The 14,356-nt window shown below is 42.5% G+C and overlaps 1 protein-coding gene across 1 annotated transcript in view; it reads left to right on the forward strand.

The window, feature by feature from the left end:
• LOC103185541 (cilia- and flagella-associated protein 44) overlaps positions 1 to 14,356 on the forward strand; it is a 53,491-nt gene that overhangs the window by 22,519 nt on the left and 16,616 nt on the right. The window contains exons 16-24 of the mRNA XM_042334621.1: positions 2,238 to 2,447; positions 2,835 to 2,945; positions 3,346 to 3,495; positions 6,779 to 7,006; positions 7,714 to 7,847; positions 11,007 to 11,286; positions 11,501 to 11,556; positions 13,055 to 13,217; positions 13,460 to 13,590. Coding sequence (XP_042190555.1) covers positions 2,238 to 2,447; positions 2,835 to 2,945; positions 3,346 to 3,495; positions 6,779 to 7,006; positions 7,714 to 7,847; positions 11,007 to 11,286; positions 11,501 to 11,556; positions 13,055 to 13,217; positions 13,460 to 13,590 — 1,463 coding nt within the window. The remainder of the gene's footprint in view (positions 1 to 2,237; positions 2,448 to 2,834; positions 2,946 to 3,345; positions 3,496 to 6,778; positions 7,007 to 7,713; positions 7,848 to 11,006; positions 11,287 to 11,500; positions 11,557 to 13,054; positions 13,218 to 13,459; positions 13,591 to 14,356) is intronic.

Raw genomic sequence — 14,356 nt, forward strand, 5'->3', positions numbered from 1 at the left:
CTCCACACCTTCAACCCAGTCTCCCACTCCTATTTCACCACCTCTATAACCTGCATGAAACTGACCACCTGCTCCCTCAACCCCATTCCTACCCCTCTCTTTATCTTCCAACTCCACCTTCTTGCCCCTCTACTCACAGACATCATAAACCTCTTCCTGTCCACTGGTACTGTTCCCGCCCCATTAAAAACAGCCGTCATCATTCCTATCCTGAAAAACCCGCCCTGGACCCATCTCTACTCTCAAATTACCACCCCATCTCCAAACTCCCTTTCCTCTCCAAGGTCCTGGAACGAATTGTTGCTTCCCAGCTTCGCTCCTTCCTCTCCTGCCACTTCCTTCACGAACCCCTCCAATTGGGTTTCCGAGCCGCCCATGGTTCGAGGGGTGAAAAAGGGTAAGGTGCTCAAAGGATGGGAAAGTTCCAGAGGAGTTTCTCCTCTAGCCCCCGCACCATCCCGTGCAGCGTTCCTCAGGGCTCTGTCCTTGGTCCCCTCCTCTTGAATATCTACATGCTCATTCTTGGTGACATCATCCGTAGACATGAGGTGGACTTCCACATGTATGCAGATGACTCCCAACTGTACCTCTCCACTTCCACCCTTGACTCCAGGACCAGTGCAGTCCTGACAGAACGTTTATCAGACATCAAGTCCTGGATGAGAGCTAATTTTCTTCAGTTGACTGTCAACAAGACCGAGGCTCTCCTGATTGGCTCCCGTCAGCAACTCCACACCTCAGGCACTGACAGCATCACCATCCATGATTGCACACTCCACCTCACCAAGCCAGTCCGGAACCTCAAGGTCTTGTTTGACTCTCAACTATCCTTTCTATCCCACATCTGTGCCATGATCTGCTCTGCCTTCCCCCACCTCCGCAACATTGCCTTTCTCCGCCACTGTCTCACTCCGCAGGCCACCAAAGCCCTCATACACGCTTTCATTACATCGAGGCTTGACTATGCAAACTCCTTGCTTGTTGGGCTCCCCAACTCCACTCTCCATAGGCTTCAGATTATCCAGAATTCAGCAGCCTGTGCCATCTCCCGCATCAGGCTCTGTGACCTATCACCTCCCCACTGGCTTCCCATCACACAGAGAATACAGTTTAAGATCCTGGTCCTCACCTTCAAAGCCCTCCACAGTCTTGCTCCCCCCTACATCTGCGACCTCCTAAACTCCTACCATTCTGCTCGCACCCTCCACTCAGTGGGCTCCGGCCTGCTTCCCCCACCTCGCTCGCCCCACTATTGGTGAGCAGGCCTTCTGCCACTCTGCCCCCACCCTCTGGAGTTCCATCACGCAGTCCCTCCGGCTAACCCCCTCCATTACCTCCTTCAAGACCCATCTCAAAACCCTCCTCTTCGACCGTGCTTTCAATCCCCCTGCATCCCCCCCTGCCTCCACCCTCCCCGATCCCGACCCCCTTGTTGTTTTTGGTCACTTTGTCGATGATGGTGAGGTCCAAGACGGTGAGGCCCCGAGTGATCACCAGGTCGAGAGGGTGAGTGAGGACGTGGTGGAGTAGATGTGGAGGGAAAGGTTGAGCGTGGAGATAAGGGAGAAGTCAGCAGTGGTAGATCAGGAGGGGGTGAAGTTAAAGTTGAAGTCGCCTAGGATGAGGAGGCATTCGGAGCAGAGGGAGAGGGACGATAGGAGGGTGAAATGTCGGGGAGGAAGGTGGGGGAGGGCTTGGGTGTAGATAGATAAGGAGAATTTTGAGGGAAAGGTTGGAGGGGTGATAAAGGATAAAGTGCTCAAAGAAGGGAAGGTTCCAGAGGAGTAAGGGGATAGGCCGAGCGGGGAACGGGGGATGAGAGAATGTCAATGTTAGTGACAGATCTCTTATTACTTCTCATTTCTCTCCAGGGAGACTCCATTTAAACATTGCCTTTTATATTATCCTGATTGTTTTGATGAATGCTTGATGTCCTTCCTCCCTTTTTTCCATCTCTGTCTCTCCTGGACACGTAATATCAATGATTATTTAGTATTGTCCTATCCCAGCCAAAACCCACTTAAAATGTAGAGCACAAACTCCGGCAGACTATAGGCCTGTGCTGTAACTTTCTATACAATAACATAGTGATTTTTTTTCTACTACCAGCCCATATCTTTTCTAATTTTTTTTCATTCTGGCTCTTCTCTTAAGCAACAGCTTTTTATTGTGAAATATTATAGTAATTAATATAAAATGAATCTTTTAAAAAAATTATATATATTTTCTGCTAACAGGTCAGTGCAAAAGGAGATATCATTGTTGTAGGATTTGAGGATGGTGTTCTTCGTATTTTGGAAGTGTATAATCCTAAAGGACTTGCCTTTGTTGCTGGCCGAACAAAAATTGGTTTGGCTGAAATCCGGCTAAAGCAGGCATTGAAGCCACATGTAGCAAATGTAACCGAAATTTCTTTTAGCCAACAAGGAGACAAGGTGGCTACAGGAGTAAGTATTGCTGTACATGTAGTACAACTGTTTAAACATTGTATCAAATTTCTGCAGTGTACTTGCTGTGTTTTTGTCAGTAAATGCAGCAGCCAATTTGAACACAGGTGGGTCCCACAAACAGTACCCCCCAAAACTCCATTAGAGTGACTTATGCCATAAATCGATAAATATTTAATGCAAACTGATTGAACACAGACTTACCGTGACAGGTACGAATGTTCGGACTGGACAATCAGGTTAAAATCGGATGAAATTTGAACCCAACTTTAGTGTTCAGAAGTTCTACCAACTGAATGCAGCTGACACCTGGAAAAGGAAAAAAATGTGTTTGCATTTTTCGATTAATACTATGTACTAAAATTATTTAAATGTTTTCTCTTTCAGAGCATAGACAAGACAGTTTTTATCTTTACTGTGGGAAACAAATTTGAGCCAATAGGATTCATCAATGTACCAGGAACAGTTGTGATCATAGAGTGGATTCAGTCTCCACATGTATGTAACAGCATTAAATTCTGTTATTATTAAAATCTGCAGGGATCAGCTCAGCCAGGGGGTATCTGGGATTCCACTCTCCTCCGAACCTTGACATCACCCATATGCCAAGCAGCATTCGGAAATCTTTGCTAAATGTGAAGGATGCAGGAAATTGTGATAATTTATGTTACTTTTTATGGTGCATATTGTGTGATCCAGGATTGGAAAGATTTCTCCTAAATCCCTCAAAATGTCCTCGATGACAACTCTTGTTTGCATGTGATCATTATTGTACCGTAGCTCAGCCTGGATATTTTACAGACATCATTAGCCAGTCACCAAAACCATATGCAGTAAAATGTGTTTTTGAGTTTTTAAAAAGTTTGTAATTTATCAATTGTCTGTTTCTGTTCCTTAGGACTCACATTTTTTGCTTGTATATTGTGAAAATGGTTTTGTGGTTCAAATTCGGACTTCAGAAATTGATGTGGATCATTCCTCAACTTATGACATTTCACACCTCAAAAAAAAGGTTTTTTGTTTCAAAAGCATCAAATCCAGATTGGAGGTAATCTATGTATCATATTTTTTACATAAAACTATCATAATATAAAAATGGTTTATTGCTAACGGGCTAACAATAACATTTGTATCTCCAGCTTCTTTTCCTGCAATTGGGAAATTCAAGAGATGCTAGAGCCAGTAAGGGAAAATTATAACATAGGAGTGCAGCATTGCTTTTATTTAAAGTATGTATTGGGAAAGAATTATGATGTTGACCATGTAACTGGTAGTGGGTTATAAGAAAAACTAAATTGTAGATTTCTTTCTTTAATGTTTGAAATGATGGAATGCCGAGAGCTGAAGTAGTGGCATTACCCCACACTAGACTTTATGTGGTGTAACCCACAACAAAATAGCCATGTATTTGATTTTCAAAGTTACTGCTGTTATTGAGGATGAGTTGTAATAACAACAACTTGCTTTTATAAAACACCCTTCGTGCAGGTTAGTGTCCTGGAGCACTTTGCAGGAGTGGAGTCTGACAACGAGCCGGGGGAGAGGGAGGAGGAGGTGACCATAAGCACGATCAAAAAGGAAGGCCTTTAGGTGGGATTTGAAGATGGGGTGGAAGGGGGCAAGGCGGAGGGATTAAGGGAGAGAATTCCAGAGTTTCGGGGCATAGTGGCTGAAGGCATGGCTACCGATGGTGGAACGGAGGGCACGAGGGACAAACAAGGGGGTGTGGACGGATCATATGAGAGGAGAGGGAGATGAGGAAGTGGTCTGAGATGGCCTTGTCTGTGATGGTCAGATTAGAGATGTCAAGGGCATGGGTGATGACGAGGTTGAGGTAGTGGCCACGATTGTGGGTCGTGGAGTTTATGTGGAGGGTGAAGTTTAAAGTGAAGAGGAGGGTGGTGAAGTCAGAGGAGATGGGGCAGGGGGAATTAAGATGGAAGTCTGAAATCGGCCATTATGTGAGGCATTTTGTGCAGAGGGACGGATGAGAGGAGGGAGGAGATATCCATGAGGAAGGAGCCACGAGGTTTTGGAGATGAGGGCCACCCTGCTGCGGCATTGGGTTGGGGCTGTGTGTGTAGTGTGAGTGGGGAGAGTTGGGAAGGATGTGGATCAGAAGTGGGGTTCACTGTTGGAGGCAGGGGAGACGAGCCTTGTGGAGTATGTGGGTGATGGGGCAGTTGGGGTGGCTGCTCTAGGAGAACCATCGCCGAGTGTCGCGGTGAGCCCGGTGGAAAGTGCCCAGGCTGGAGCAGAGGTAGGCTGAAGGAGCGTCCAGGAAGGAAAGAAGACATGGAGTGCAGTAGGAGAAAAGGACTGAGTGGGAAGTAACGAAGGGTGAGGAGTAGTATCAGGGACATTTGGGAGGGGGTGGCTTGGGTCAGGCGCCAGCCAAACACACATGCCGAGACTGGGAGCAGAGCAATGAGCGACGCATCGTCAGCCGGCAGGCATAGCGGGGGCTAGGGGAGACTGCACAGAGGGAAGACAAGAGGGACTGGCATTCATGGTTTTGTTTGCCAGAGAGGGAGGGAGATGGTGGACGGGGTGGTAACGGAGGAGGACAGGAAAGAGGTGAGAAATAGAAATAAGAAAGAATACTTAGCCTCAAAGGTTTGAAAAATGGAAATGTGCATGGAGTGTGGAAATTACGTCACGTGGGTGGTTTGGGCCGTTGATCCAGATGGGAGATTTTGAAATGGCATCTCGGCACCTGGAACCTCCTCGCCTGGAACCCTGAGCCCTCAGCCACTGCCTCGCCCGCTCGGCCTCGACCGTACAGTAAAAGACCGCATAGTAAAAAAAACATGCAGTAAACCTTGACTGTTTATTAAGACGTGTCATGGAATTTGTGGAGGTTTAAAAACAAATAGGATTTGCACATACATCCAAAATTCCAAATTTTTCTGGTTTGAAAACAACCCTGATAACCTCTTAAGCCTGGTCATTGTAAAAAGACTGCTTAGTAAGAAGTCACTATCAGCATACAGAATCCTGTACTTTAGAAGATGTTTAAGGCCTGAGTTAATTTGCGGTCCTTTTAGTCCCGAAAACATGTTTAGAATCCTATTTACAAGTGTGGAAGGCAGCTCTACTTAACGTCTAGTTACGAGCATGTATCAGTAGCTGAAATTATGTTAATGTCATACACACAAATTCTGTTAATGTCATGCCCATAAATTTGAGCCCTCTCAATTAAAACAGTGTTAAGTTGAACACACGTTAAATCTCATTTTTCATGGACAGTCCCCCATAAGAATTAGGTCATTATTTCTGTTATAGTTGCAACAGCCTCCCCCCTTCATGTCAAAATCTGTTGCCTGAAGCAGTTCACCATTTCTCTACCAGGAACAAAATGCTAATATGTATTGGATTTATAAGTTTCTTCAGGCGATTCTCAAACTCAATAAAACTATATACAACCGTGGCGTCCGGTTTGATTCCAAATTGTCCTTCCTACCCCACATCTGATCCCTGACCAAGACCACTTTCCTTCATCTCCGACTCATAACCCACCTCCGACATTACATTACGTTCAAAATTGCTGAAATCCTCATCCACCCTTTCTTCACCTCCTACCTCAATTTCTCCAATGCACTTCTCATAGGCCTCCCCAGCTCCACGATTCACAAAATCCAGTTGATTCCAAACTCCTTCCCCCCCCCCCTCCCCATATCCTCACCGATAACAATCTAGACTCCTATCATCCAGTCCTTGCCAGGATCCTACCTATCTCAGAACAGGTCGATTTCAGTTCGGGCCTTCTTTGCGTCACTCAACCTCTCCCCTCCGTCTCCACCTAAAGGCTTTAATCTTCTACTGTGCCTACGGTTACCTCCCCTTTCTCCCTGACTCAGAATCGACTACACCATTGTTCAATGCTCTGAGATGTTACCCACATGAAGGGAACTATATAAATGCAAGTTGTTGTTGTGTTGGGTTTGTAAGGCAATAGTATAATTTCTACTTCACTGCGCTTTGGTAATTCTGAGTTCAGATCAAAAAACATCTGATTTAGATGCAAGAATGCTGTCACTTGGTCACAGTGACAACATAATCAATACAACATTAGGTTACTTTGCTATCATTTTTTTCCCTCTGTTGCATTAGGTAGTATTGGATACAAATACAAATAAAAAGTACACCTAGAAATATTGCAATTATGCTAAAAAATATATTAGAAATCCTAAACAGCTGAATCACTATCTGAAAGCTGAAAGATAGGTGAATATTTTGAGTGTGAATTTGAATACAGCTGTATTATTGGTTTGGTAATATCCGATACAATATTTGGGTTGATTGCACTTTTTGTTCATTTGTTGTAACAGCAAGAAAAAGAGATTAAACGCAGGGAGGAGGCAAAGGAAAAAAAGAAGAAAGAAAGAGAAGAATTACTAAAGGCACTGCAAGAAAGTGGAGAAGAGATTTCAGAAGAGGATCTCCCAGAAGAAGAGCCTGAGGAAGAGGAAGAACTCCCGCCAATTTACATTCCTGAAGAGCCAAGCCCCATACTTTGTGGCTTCCATTCTCAGCCAGGGACATTCTGGTTGTCTTTAGTAGGTTTCAAAAGCCATTTAGGCATACATAAAAAGCTAATACTGTATTTGCAAGATTCATTAACTAAGCATTTAGCTGTTTGATATGTTTATGTATATGTTCCAAGCTGTGGGTAGGCGGATAGTGGCAGTGCTCTCATGTATTTTATGCTGATCTATGAAATTCACCAGGAAGTTCACAAGGAGTTTGTCGTACCTTCTGTAGATCTAATGAAAACTCAATCGTTCACTTGTTGAATGTCAAATAATCAACTGGTAATTATCCTGTTTGGGAGGTAGGTAACTGAAGGCTCCTTGGAGCTGAGCTGTCTCCAAGGTGACATGTTTGGCAACACAGCTTGAGTGAAGTTTCTGTAGTGGTCTTGATAGTCCTGTTTCTGAGTCAGGGAGATCTGTAGTCTTCCAAAGCACTAATGATAGAACAGCGAACCTGGCAAATAGAAGTACAGCTCATCAAATAGAAATATTTTATCAGGAAATGGAAACTGTACAAATTGAGTATATTCGTGTTTCATAAATGTCAGGTCTATTAAGTTGAAAGCATTATTCTGCTAGTTTAAAATTTTGCAGTCTTACTGCTAGCTGTTACTGTAAACATTTAATGTAATGAATGTAATTTTTTTCTGTCCTTTTTAAATGGACCAGTCAATCATTATTTTTATAAATAGACTAAGTACTTCTTATTGAATGTTTTGAATATTTTTCAGGGAGGTTATGATGCTGGGTATCTCTACCAATGCAAATTCAGCAGTCAACAGAACATTGAGACTGAGCAAGAGCCATTTCATTACTTAGCTGTTGAAAATTCAGATGAAAATCCAATTAGAAAAATGCATTTCAAGTAAGCCAGATTTCAGTTATACTTTTTACCTAATAAGTTAAATTAATTTATAATTCTTTAAAAGAGGATTAGCAATAGGAAAAAAGTAATAAATTTAATAAGAAAAAGCTCTTGAGAATCTCACGTGGCTCCTGTTATATACATAGAGTGATCAGCACAGAAACAGACTATTTGGCCAACAGGTCTATTACTGGTATTGAAACTTCACGTAAGCTCCCACCCCTTCTATTCTCCTCACCTATTCCCCTATATTCACTTCTCCCTCATGTGTGCATTAGATTTTCTCTAAAATACATTGATACTATTTGCTTCACCACAGCGTTTAATAGTGAATTCCACATTCTCACCACCCTCTACGTGAAGAAGTTCCTTCTTATTAGATCTACTACTAGCTATCTTATACTTATATTAATGCCCTCTAGTTTTGGACTATCAACAAGTGGAACGGCCTATCAACATCCATCTTATCAAATGCTTTCATAAAAACCTCTATCAAATCCTCTCTCAATTGTCTCAACTCTAGAAAGAATAACTGGAATCTGTCCAATCTTTCTTAGTAACTGTAACTACTCATTCCTTTTAAATCTACAATGTATTCTCTCTAATGTTATATCTTTCTTGTAATGGAAACCAGAACAGCACTCAGTACTACGAAACTGGTCTAACAAAGGTTTTGTATAAATTTTGGGTTAATTCCCTAATTTTATACTCTTCCTCTGGACATAAAACCAATGACTCTATTTGCATTCTTTGACTTTGTCCACTTATGCTGCTATTGTTATTACTCCTATTCATAAAAACTCCTCCCTGGACCCATCCCTGCTCTTAAATTACTGCCCCATCTCCAACCTCCCTTTCCTTTCCAAGGTCCTGGAACAAGTCGTTGCTTCCCAGCTTCGCTCCTTCCGCTCCTGCCACTCTCTTCACAAACCTCTCCAATCCGGTTTCTGTGCTGCCCACAGCACAGAAACAGCCCTGGTCAAAGTGACAAATTACATTCTGTCCGTCTACGACTAGGCCTTCCTCTGTCTCCTCGTCCTTCTTGACTGCTCTGCCTCCTTCAATACCGTTGACCACTGTATCCTCATTCACCGCGTCTCCTTTCACCTCAACTTTCATGGTTCTGTCCTAGAATAGTTCAGATCCTACTTCTCAACTTCATCTCCACAAATGGTTTCTCCTCTAGTCCCCGCACCATCTCGTGCGGGGTTCGTCAGGGCTCTGTCCTCGGTCACCTCTCTTCAATATCTGTGTGCTCCCTCTTGATGACATCATCCGCAGACATGGGGTCAACTTCCACATGTGTGTGGATGATACACAACTCTATCCCTCTGCCTCCACCCTCGACTCCAGGTCCACTGCTGCCCTGACAGAATGTCTGTCAGACATCAAGTCCTGGATGAGAGCTAACTTTGTTCAGTTGAACGTCAACAAGACCAAGGTCCTCCTGATTGGTTCTCGTCAGCGCCTCCATACCTCAGGCACTGACAGCATCATCATCCATATTTGCACACTCCACCTCACTGAGCTAGTCCAAAACCTTGGCGTCTTCTTTGACCCTTAACTATCCTTTCTACCCCAAATCCATACCATGACTTGCTCTGCCTTCCCCCACCTCCACAACATCGCCTGGTTCCGCCACTGTCTCACATCGCAGGCCGCCGAGACACTCATACATGCATTCATAGCATCCAGGCTTGACTACCAAACTCCCTGCTTGTTGGTCTCCCCAACTCCTCTGTCCATAGGCTGCAGATCATCCAGAACTCTGCAGCCCGTGTCCTCCCCACCAGGCTCTGAGACACTATCATCCCCATCTTTGCCGAACTCTATTGGCTTCCCATCACACACAGGATACTGTTCAAGGCCCTGGTCCTCACCTTCAAAGCCCCCCATGGCCTTGCTCCCCCCAACTTCTGCGACCTCCTAACCCCTTACCATCCTGCCCGCTCCCTCTGATCAGCAGGCTCTGGCCTGCTTCACGTCCCTCGCCTTGCCTGCCCCACCATTGGTGGGCAGACCTTCTGCCATTCTTCCCCCACCCTCTTGAATTCCATCCCACAAGCCCTCTGCCTCACCCCCTCCCTTAAATTTGCACACTCCACCTCACTCCACCCCCTCCCTTAAATCTTAAATTCAGATTTAACTTTGATGCTGGTTTTCTATAATTCTTAAAAGACGTTCCCGAAAAACTCAAAAACTGAAGATTGTATTGCAGACTTTGCCAAATGTTTAACACTGAAATGCTAAGACAAAAGTGTAAATCTAGACCTAGGTAGAATTTCTGCCCCGCAGTGGGTGAATGGCATGCCAATTTGACTGGGCGAAGCTGTATGTTGTTGTTTACCTAGACTTCCAAAAAGCTTTTGACAAAGGCCCTTCACACTGGATAGCGAGAGTCATAACTAAAAGGTAAAAGGGAACAAAGTGAAAGTGCACCTACTTAAATAGTAGCAGATATTAACTGTATGACTCAAGGGTCAGTGCTGGGTAACCACCTGTTTATTGTACATATTAATAAGGTCAAATTGACTACCATCCCTGGAGGTAAGGTAACTGGGTCCCTTTGGAGCTGAGCAGACCCCGAAGATACTTGCTTGGCAACAGAATGTTGGAAACAATTCAGTCTCTGTGGCAATCTCGGCAGTCTAGTTCCTGAGGCAGGTGGGTCTACAGTACTCCAGAGCACTGCTGATGACAGACCAACCAATCTGACTCATCGGCAGAATTTGGAGAGGTAGACTTGCAGAAAGAAGTTGCATTCAAATTATAAAATACTCTGATCAGCATTTAGTATTTATTGACTTTAGTGTTTATCAAAATGTCTGTCAGTGCTTCAGAAGCCTCCTTCACAAGTCAAAGGAAAATGCCTTTCATTCCCCTTCCAACATAAATTACTTACCTACTTTCATTTGATGGGTTAGGTGCTCACAATATTTTTTCTTTCCAAATTTCTCAAGCCCTGACTTATTGTTAGACACCAACTTTCAGTCTTCATCCAAGTAGCCATTCTCTATATGTTTATGCAGTAAATCTGACAGAAAGTGGTTGGGGGGAGGAAAATAAGCCGTATAGCTTTGTTTTCTTTTGAAGTAGAGGAAATAATATGTAATCAATTGCACCTATGAAATATCCTCACTTCCATATCTTATTTTGTAGCACGAAAAAACAATTGCTCTTTTGTGGGATGCAAAATGGATCAGTGCGAATCTACCCTTTGCTACCACATGATCTAAATTTGGTTTCCATGAAAGCATATTGGAGCCTCAGTGTTCACGACAATGATTGTGGTTATATTCAACAAATCATCACTAGTTACAACAGTGAGTTCTTGGTGACATGTGGCAATGATGGCAACATCTTTGTCTTCAACCTGCTTCTTCAGGTGGATAATGCTCAGTTTTTGGAGGGCAAACGAGCTGATGTTCCATTTCCAAGGGTAAGCATGTTCCAATTAATTATAATTAGCATATCACAATCTCACCATCTAATTATAAATTGTTTTCTCAAGCCATTTATGACCTAAATTTATCCTCCATATTCCTGACTTTAGTAAGTAAACACAAACAAATGTTTATTTTTTGCAGTTGGATAACTTTATTTTCTAATTTACAATATGTTAAATTTTGTTTTTGTATCTATTTTTTAAATAGAAAGATCTTGACAGAGTTAAAGCAGCAGAGGACATTGATGACCCAAATGCCTACAGGTATTATGATGTTACAGATAGTCATATAGTCATATATGAATATATTTAAAATTAAAAAATGGCATGCAGACATTATAAACTATAGTTGTCATGGAAAAGTACACCACATTGAAGAAAGATACAGAAACAATTTAAATTCCTAATAGTATTTCACAGTGGGTGCACGGATTTTAGAAAAACATTTTACTTTCTCCAACATAATATTTTTCCAGAATAACAACAACAAAATTACATTTATAAAGCGCCTTTCATGTCAGGAGGACATCCCGAAGCGCTGAACAGTCAGGTGTCGGGGACCGAACATGGGGGAGGGGTAGTGTAGGGGTGAGGGAAGGCAGAGAGGTGGGAGGGAGACCAAAGGCACGATCGAAGAGAAGAATCTTGAGATCGGCCTTGAAGGAGGCAAGGGAGAAAGCGAGGCGAAGGGACCGTGGGATTGAGTTCCAGAGTGTGGGGGCAGAGAGGCTGAAAGCCCGGCCACCGATGATAGGGTGGGTCGGGTGGGAGACATGGAGCAGGCCGGAGCCTGCTGAACCGAGGGAGCGGGCAGATTGGTAGGGAGTCAGCAGGTCAGAGAGGTAGGAGGGGGCAAGGCCATGGATCGCCTTAAAGGTGAGGACGAGTATCTTGAACTCGATATTCTGGGGGATGGGGAGCCATTGGAGTCGGGTGAGGGTGGGAGTGATGGGGTCACGGAGGTTGTTAGGAAGTGGAATGACTGCCAGGAGCAGAGGCAGGATCCATATTAACTTTCAAGATTGATACCTAAAAAGGAAGTAATTTGAAGGAGTTTGGAGAAAAGGTAGCTGATTGAGACTTAGTGGATTGCTCTGCAAAAAACCATCACAGACACAAGAGTTGAGTGGTTTTATTTAGTGTGGAAGTAACCTTAATGGCTCATGGGATGGTGTCCAATGTGAGCCTAATGTTTGTTTTGTGCTCCAGAGATCAGTGTTCACTTTACTATTATGATCTGGAGGTTGGCCTGCTATCAAAGTTAATCACATTGTTGAAAATCAGTATTTTCAAATTCAGAAAGATCTGGAAAAGCTGAAAATGTGGACTTGAAAGAAGCAGATGGGTTCATTACAGTCCTTAACAAATAGCCAAATGAACAGATAATTTAAACTTATTGGGGGGGGGAGGTCGCAGATAATTTTGAATTGCTTTAACGTGTGTATTTTGCTGAAATTAGTAACTTGGAGAATTGTAATTAGTAATTTTATGGTTTCAATTTAGAATGAGAACCCAACACCATTTAGCAACAAATCAATTGATTGCTTGAAGAACATTAGTATTTAGGGGTTGTAAAAAGAGTAGAAGAATGGGATTATAGTCACTCCATAATTGCATTGCTCCAATTGAGGGAGCTACTGCTTGTACAAACACAGCAGGCAGAATACCTTCTGTGCTGTGAATCTCTGATTCTATGATATAGTATTTATTAAAGGGATAAAACATTTAATCACTATACATAACGTTTTTGTTTTATACTTAGCATTGAAAATGCAAAACAGAAGGCAGAACATGACCTAATGGTAAAGCTAGCAGAAGAGGAAAAGGCTGACAAGAGGATAAAGCTAGCTACGCTTTGTAAAGAGTTTAAAGCACTACAAAGTAGAAATGCAGCCCTCCCTGAGCACGTGCAACTGAATAGAGAGGTTTATTTTAATAATTTCTAATAGAATCATTTAAGGAATAATTGTATTTATTTTACTGTAATTATGATTTTGTTTTGGAAAATGTCACGTTTTTGTGAAAGATTGATTTTGCGCATCTATCATTTTGTCAGTTAATGTAAAGACATTTGTAAACCTTACAAATTAACTGCAGCTATTGTATATTTTTATAATAGTGAGATTGAACCCAGGGTTATTTTGTTATCTATTATAATTTTTTGCAGGATTTTGAGCTAGATCATAGAATTCGACTAGAGACTGAGAGACAAACAATTGAACGGATTGGATTAGTTTCTAAAGAGACGGCATGGGAACAAGAAAAGCATCTAATCGGACTCCGCAAATTACAAGCAAGGTAACATATTTACTATGATGGAGGCATCAACTCAACATTATTACTAGAAGCTTACAAAGGAGGTTTTGCAAATAAAGGCTAATTTGGATATGGAACAAATTATTACAAGTCAAACCTGAGTCAATTATGAGATTAAAGAATATTTCAGTGCTTTGGCTTGCCTTAAAAGAAAATGAAATAATAATAATAATCCTTGCATTTGATATAGCGCTTTTCACGTCTCAAAGTGCTTCACAGAATATGCTGTAAAGTGAATTGATTGTATATTTGTGGGCGAAATGCGGCAGCCAATTGCGCACAGCAGTGTCCCACAAGCAGTCGTAGATTGAAAATGACCAATGTGTTTTTTGTTTCAAAGAATAACAACATTCACTTACACAGTGTCTTTCATATTGAATGAACATCTCAAAGCATTTAGCAATATGATACAGAGAAGGGTGAATTAGGTTTGTTGCAAATAAAGAAGGGGAAATGAAAATCAAGACAAAAATCTTAAAGTTGATTGGGTGGAGCAGCTGTGGAGAATGTTGGTAATGAAGGCATGAATGAGTATTTTAGCAATAGAATGGAGTGAGTATAAGGGAGTAAATGGGAAATGTCTGGAAATAAAAACAATGACCTTAGCAATGAAAGACAGCTGGAATAGGAACCAAGCTGAATACCAAGATTGTGCACTGACTGATTAAGCTTGAGCAAAAGAGGATGCATGATTTCAAACCGGTAGCCAATATGGCTTCATGAAGGGGAGATCTTGCCAATCTAATTT

Source organism: Callorhinchus milii, unplaced genomic scaffold (assembly GCF_018977255.1).
Source record: "Callorhinchus milii isolate IMCB2004 unplaced genomic scaffold, IMCB_Cmil_1.0 Scaffold4, whole genome shotgun sequence".
NCBI lineage: Eukaryota > Metazoa > Chordata > Chondrichthyes > Chimaeriformes > Callorhinchidae > Callorhinchus > Callorhinchus milii.